The sequence below is a fragment of the Oculina patagonica genome, chromosome 5, assembly GCF_052425735.1.
Source record: "Oculina patagonica isolate OP01 chromosome 5, crgOcupat, whole genome shotgun sequence".
Classification (NCBI taxonomy): Eukaryota; Metazoa; Cnidaria; class Anthozoa; order Scleractinia; family Oculinidae; genus Oculina; species Oculina patagonica.
Window position 1 is genome coordinate 25,849,797 of NC_135762.1, and position 7,500 is coordinate 25,857,296.

The 7,500-nt window shown below is 40.7% G+C and overlaps 1 protein-coding gene across 1 annotated transcript in view; it reads right to left on the reverse strand.

The window, feature by feature from the left end:
* The window catches only part of LOC144653590 (tolloid-like protein 1), a 13,844-nt gene extending 6,816 nt beyond the window's left edge, over positions 1–7,028 (reverse strand). Inside the window, exons 1-3 of the mRNA XM_078513627.1 lie at positions 6,903–7,028; positions 5,172–5,210; positions 3,510–3,654 (exon numbers count right to left, since the gene is read on the reverse strand). Of these exons, the coding sequence (XP_078369753.1) occupies positions 3,510–3,654; positions 5,172–5,210; positions 6,903–6,960 (242 nt within the window). The 5' untranslated portion in view covers positions 6,961–7,028. The remainder of the gene's footprint in view (positions 1–3,509; positions 3,655–5,171; positions 5,211–6,902) is intronic.
* Between the last annotated feature and the right edge of the window lie 472 nt (positions 7,029–7,500).

Below are 7,500 nucleotides of genomic sequence, written 5' to 3' on the forward strand. Positions count from 1 at the left end.
GTTGGTCAAATGAGTCACCTGCCATGTTTCAGGGCATGTAGTAAGTGTTTGCAAAAGAACATCAAATGTACAAAATGTCTTGTTCTCACTTGGAGTGTGGACTGCGAATCAGGAAATCGGAAGATGGCAGATATTTGCAGCAATGATGACAACCCAAATTTAGCTTATCTAGTTGTAGTACCAGATACTGTACACCTTGGCAAGACATACAAATGGTCTTGGAGCAACTGGTTTCTCATTCTTGGTGAGGGCGATAGAAGTTCTCTTGCCACTCTCAGAATGCTGAGAAACGACTCAGATCCTGTTGTTAGTGAGAAACTACACAAACGTTTGACTGCTGAATCAGTGCGAAACAAAGACAGGATGGCAGTTGAACCTTTACTTGAACTCACTAAACAAGAATTGCTCGACCTTCTTAAGTCACGGGACACAATCTTCGTCGCAATGAATCTTATTCCAGACCGTTACAGAATCAATGATTCTAACAAGAGATGCCTTTACAGCCACCCATTTGCAATTTGCACTGCTGACACAGGTAAGCTCGTCTTCCTTAATTGGAACCCAAAGACAAACACTTCTAACCTTGTTCAGCTACTTCTTCACAGCCCAACCGAGACTGTTGTGCTAGAGAAGAACATCCAAACGTCTGGTATTACCCTATGCTACATGAATGGTATCGCAGTGTTCTGTGGACAAGAAGGAATCCTCTTTCACGACGTTGAAGGTAATTTATAAACAAGTATAAAAAAGTATTCACATTGGTTTTCTTGCCAAAATTGCCAGCAGTTCTTGTCAACCTTCAAGAGACTTAGTGTCATTTGCGAGACTAAAAGATAGTGCTATCTGGTATATTGAGCTGATGACAACTACCACTCATTTCGGCTGAATTAATTTGTAATTTTGTAGTTTTAAATTATAAACGTATGATAACTATTAATGCATTTATGTAACTAAGAATTACAATATTTGATGCTATTAATAACAGTACAATTCGTTAGATTAAAAACATGACTTTTTCCCGGTTTCAAAATTCGTGCTATACCGTTTCACAACATTCGGTCAATGCAAAAATCAAATATTTTAGCTTTAAGAAGAACAAAGGCGAAATCATCACAATTCAGGACGAAAGCTGCTGCTGCTTCATTCATCCAACAACACATTGATGTCCAGTGCGATGCCCAGCAACACAGCCTTAAATCACCTCAGGAAAAGATCAAGAATTACCTGGAAACCAAGAAAACGTCCCACAAATCACAAGGATCGCTTGGCGTTGTAACTCTTGATAGCAATATTCAGTTCTCCTCTGTTTGTCTTGGAAATGGTGACATGCTAATTGGTGCGTCAAACTCTACAAAGAAAGTTTACTCGATCACAACTGATTTTGATGGAGTTGGTATTCTTGGAGCAGTAAATGAAATGTGCAGTTATGCTGACGGTTGGACAAGAGTCAGTTCTTTGGCATTGTCAGGGGATGAACTTGCTGTTTGTGCCGATGGTGTTCTTCATATCTTTGATCCAACACAGGGTGAAACAGGAATTGTAACAGATTTGGATGGCCATGCCATATCATCACATGCAGTTAATGTTATGTGGATTGGAAAAGACATTCTGTTCTGTGAGGATCACTCCGTTAAGATGTTTCAATCTGGAACAGTTGAGGTGATTGCAGGGAAAGGTAAAGGTGAAAGCGATGGTTCGCAGACACACTCCAAACTTTGCCAACCAATTGGAATTTGCGTGGAGTTTGACCGTAATATTTATGTTGCAGATTCTGGTTGTGGTGCCATCAAGCTAGTCAACAGACCATTGGCAGGAATTGCAGAGTTCCTTGGGAAGTTACAAGTCCTGGTCACAGCTTTAAATATCCATTCCAAAAGGAGCACAGAAAGAAAGCCCCAAAAGTCAGTTGGAGAAGCAATTGGGATGGTTGATGACGTCCTGGAGAATGTGAAGTCATGCTCACAGAAAGCAAGACAACTGCAGTCCTTAAGGAGAGAAACCACAGATGGTCCAGAAGGTACCTTGTCAAATAAATGCTTGAAGTCGTTGGAGCTAATGTCACAATCGCTTCGAAAACCAGAGAAAAACATGAATGATCTTTCTTCATTTCATGGATTCAAATTGAACTTAAAATTGGAATCACTTCTGACAATGAATGTCGAGAACCAGCATGCAGTTACTCACTTAAGAAGGACACATTTACTCTCTACGAATATGCACAGATTTTTGGTTCATCCGTTGAAGAAGGAGTAAAGAGAGTGACACCGTGGTCTGCACATTATTACACACACCCTAACTCTTACTTCTTATCTGAAACCTCTGATGCTGGCCAGTTAGTTCGTGCCGAAATTCCCAAACCAGTTGGACAACGAATGTCCAGAAATGATGAAGCAGAGATGAGGTTTTGGGCGAAACGATACGGCAAGTGTGTAAGACAACGTAGTGACCGACAGGATAACACCATGGACAGAGCTGGGACACTGCCTTTGAAATTGTATAAAGCACAGACAGTGCTTAATCCATTACATTTGCAGTCGGTATTACCTCACAACGCAAGGCATAATGCAAGATGGACCTCTAGATGAAAGTGCAGAAACTCGGACGACTGAAACAGATGAACAGCCTCCTGAGACTGTGGAGGGTGCCACTTGCCATGATCAACCTAACGAATACAGCGGTAGTGACAGTGGGGACAGCGAGTCAGATGAAGAAGGTGCAGATGACGGGGATGGTTATGCCAACAAGGGCTGAAAGACAAACAGTGCTAACCAGCAGAATGAGAGATTTTCTTCAGTCCAGATGACGGTACATACATCCAAATATTAACAGTTTGCCCTTTTAATTTATTATAGTCATTATATGCACATGTTTTAAACCTGCACTTATGGAAATGAGATTCTTGTTTATGAACTGGGATTTGGGCCAAAATTAGCCTGGGAACTGGGATTTGGACCAAAATTGGGCTGGGAACTGGGATTTGGGACCCCCTTCAGGACCCTCTAGTTATGCATACAGGTGATAGAATGCCCGTGGTCTTAACATTAGGCGCTTTTGTCCGCTCTGCGAAGTTGCGTGAATAACTGCTTTCTCGCACAGTTTTTTGACGTGAAAATAAAAAGGATTTACTTTTCCACGAGAATTTCAGTTAGGAGATAGCACGAAGATGCTAGTTTACATGTAAACAAAAGGCACAAGCCATAATTTGTAAGGTGAAAACATGGGTTCATTTTCGGTGTAAAAACCTGTGAAACTTACCAGTGAAGTAAAATGACCAACAATAACGAACCTCGTATAACCATAGGTAAGAAAAACAATAGCTTGAAAACGTTGCTTACAACTAGCGAGCATTTGCAGTCAAATTTAGTTTTTTTTAGTAGCAGTTTCTTTTTTTTGTTTGCTTGTTTATTTCTTTCTTTCTTTTATCTTTATTTTAGAACTGCTTCAACCAAAACTGCAGCAAAATCACTATTTTTCTGCCTCTTTAAATTAGTACTCTGGGAAAAACTTACCTGTTGTAAATATAGTGTATGCCTTCGTAAGTATCGGGAACTTCAATCTTCCAACATTTTGTCTCGTTTATACCATAATCACCTGAGGTGGGATAGGCCAGAACACCACTTGAAGCTGTTATGTTAGTAATACCATTCGGGCAAACTGTGAAGAACACAAAAATATATCTATATATATATAAGATGATTATTAGTGCTAGTTAAGTATCGCTCCACGCCCTTTTGTCGCTATTTTTATTTTAAGTGTAGCCGTAGGCCATTCCCACATAACTATAAAGTCAGATCTATCGTAGCTGATCCCTAAGCGTTATGTGACAGCACAGTTTAGCTCCTACGCAATTGGGTTCGTCACGCAATCTTTCCTACTTTTCTCTTCCTCTTGGAGAGAAGATTTTATGAGGAACCCAAAGCGTAAAGGTGTTTCTTCCTCCGCCTAGTTGGCTCGCAGTGTTGTATGGCAACTGACTCGTCCCCAGTCGTCTCTTTTGAGAAAATTGCAAGACGCGAAGGATTATGGGAAGGAGGAGGTCTTCGTACACGTGGGAACATGTCGCAGCAACATGTAGCAGCGACAAGCGGGGATATGTCAAAGGGAAATGCCAAAATTTTTTACCACACTCGAGAGGACGTGTTGCTGCGTCATGTCCCTGGGTAATGTTCCCGCTACACTTTCTTGCGTGTGTAGCTATTGTGATTTCCTTGCTGCTACATGCCCCCTCAGTGCGAACAACAACACATGATTTTGTCGCTGTTACATGTCCCTGCGACATGTCCCAGTGACATGTCCCTACGTGTGCGGAGAACTTAAATATATGACGCACGGGAAGTTATATATATAATATGCTCCTGATATAATTAGGATACGCACGAGCGTAATGTAGAACTTAATGTAGATCAAGGGTCAATATAAAAATTCTCCTCTTTATTTATCGTATAGTACAATTCATGTTTTTGTCGTTGAGAAATTATATTCTTAAACTAGACTAATAAAGACTAATATCGTTTCCTTTCTGTTCCCAGTCCCTTTTCGTTTATACTGGGATTAGATTAAAAACATTCCATGACCACTCACGTTCGACAATTTTGTATAAGATACGATCTTTTTCGTTCTTGCTTTATTTATTGTAACTTCCCTATATGTTCATAATCGGTGCCTTGCATTTGCTTTGCTTCGACAGTACCGTAAAAGTTCTATTAAGTCCCCGTCTCCCATAGACTTTTTCTTGAAGTTCAGTTTTATTAAAGTGCTCCACTTTATTACGCCGCCTCCTTCCCCGTCTTCCAGCATGGTAGATCGTGACAATTCTTAACAAGATTAAAGCAAGGTAACTTTTCGCTTTTAAAGATATTTATCTTAACACATATACTTTTCATTGATATTATCTTAGTGGGGGAGGGGGACGCCTATGCACAGGCTAATTTGGTACCAAAAACGTCACTAAAACATGTAAAAGTTCACGTTAGTTCTTACTGATAGATGGTATAAAATAGGCCACCCCTTCCTACATAATAAGCTCCCTCCATCCCCTTAAAGAGGTCTTAAAAAGAATTTCGATCCCCACCACCTGCGAGGGACAGCCCAATGTTCTGTATTCCCTCGACTAGTACAATATTAACTGTATGTAGAATTTTTATGTAGGCATGAGAGGATTCAGAACTTACTTGAGTCACACGATCCTTTTCCGAAAAAGATCGCCCCAACTGCAACAAGAAAAGGGCTATTAGATTGACAAGGACGAGAGCGCCAGCCAAGGACACTGCCCGCCCCAAGTACTTGGCTGAAAAGGATCTGTCTTTTGACCTCGACCGGGACATAAAAGTTGACAAAAAAAATGCTTAGACGTGTGCTCCAGCACGTAAACCAATTATCATTTAAAGCTGATTTCCAGTCCGTACTGCGCAGACTCGGGGTTTGTTTTTGTTTTTGTTTTGAATTCGTTGAAACGTTACACTTTGGTGACAGCATACATGAATTTTTTTAGTCCGCCATTACAGTTCGTTTCGTTCAAGAATTTCCGATGAGCTGAAACGTCTGTTATAGCATATTGTGTAAACGTTAGACCGTTTTCATGATCCATTCGGCAAAACCAGCCAGCCGTTAGAGCTTTAGGAACCTGGTTGGTGGTTTAGGGGTGGTGCAATTTTTTTACCATGCTTAGTTTTTGTATACCCTTTCTCAATATCCTGCAGAAAACACTGCAGCCCTGCCATTCGCATGATCCAAACAAATTCTGACCCTCCCCATGATTATAATAATGGAAATTTCCTGTGGGATCTTCCACTTTGTGGAAGATCCCACAGGATCCCACAGATCTTCTTGTTTCCAAGGAAAACCGGAGCCGGAGATCCCGGAGAAAACCTCTCGGAGCAAGGACGAGAACCAACAACAAACTCAACCCACATATGGTTCCGGGCCGGAATCGAACCCGGGCCACATTGGTGGGAGGCGAGCGCTCTCACCACTGCGCCATCCCTGCTCCCAAACTAGTCCCTTACTAGTTGTGCCAAAAATGGCACAACTTCAGTTAAAATTCGAGGAAGGCAGTCAGTCTTTGTACATTTTAAAGGAAAGTAAAATGAAACTGAGAAACTTTTCGCGCTTAAACAATAAATAATGTAGCGATTACAACTAAACTCGCCGAAAACTAGGAAACATACGGTAGCATAATTGATGAGCATAAGTGTAAAAAATCTGTTTGTGACATGGCTTGTGATGTACACGCTATCTATTGCTAGACGAGGTTTATTTTTTTTCTCGCCGCGGACTCGCGGTGTGCGTGAGGTGATTTTACATCATCTCAGAGCCTGTTGCTCCAGCGGATTTTTATAGATTCGCCAACTGGCACCGAACGTTTCGAGATTAAGATAAATACGACATTGCGCCTCGAGAAGTGTTCAGAATGCGGAATCGGTCCCTGCATTCATACCAAAGTATGATCTTGCGCCAAGATATAACAAAATCGATGCATAAAACGAAGAGTACTCCTGAATACACCGCGGCATCATTGTCAAATGTTTTCAGTCAAACACCTTTTAAAACTGACAAACAGAATCTAAACTGAAAATCTCTTCTCATTTAATAGGGAAAATCTTGCAGTCGGGCCTCGGTGTCAGATGTCAGCGTATTTTACGGCTAAACGGAAGCGTTGGATTTCTATTTCATTAAGCACTGGTGGAAAAATCTCGGTCAAACTTGCTTTACATCCCCCAAATGACTAAAGGAATAATGATAAGCTGTGTCGCGATATAGTTTCAAGCATTAGTTTAATTATTTTATATGATCAACTACGAGCTACGCTATGTTCTGACGATGTGTGTGTTGATGTGTGTATATACGTATTCGCCACATTCATTTGTGAAATAAACATGATTAAATCGACGAATGTTACCCACCAAGAAGTTGAAGAACAGTCACAGCTGAAATAAATCGGTTTCGCTCCATAAAACCCATCCTTGTTCAATAAATTGAAATTTTCTTTTTTCGGTTCAATAACAATAGTACTAGAGCGACTCGTTGCCGACAGCACCCAAATGTGAGCGAAACCGAAGGTCAAGCTGAATCTCTTTGCGTGACGCGTGATTCTGGTAATTTGACTGTTTACAACTGCGTAGCATGACTTGTTCATTTAATATTTTTACTGATTCATCGTTATCAGGTTATTCGTGAATAAGGTGTTTACACGAAAAATACGTCACTTAGAGCAGTTTTAATTAAGTGTGTCGTAAAACCAAAACCAAAGTAATTACTCCAGCCAAATGTAAAGTGAAATGGCAACTTGGATAAAGTGAATTAAAGAAATGAAGAAGCGTTCTCAAGTTGAATTCTCGGAAAAAAGGCTTTTTTCCATTTTTAAGCGATGACGTCAGGAAATCGCTTATTGTCATCGCAAGACCGACCCGATCTTTTTGTCTGTTTCGGTCGAACAGAAATCAAGTTTAACTTGATAACAAGAAATCGCCGCGTAGAACACAAAAGCAAAATACTCCCGTG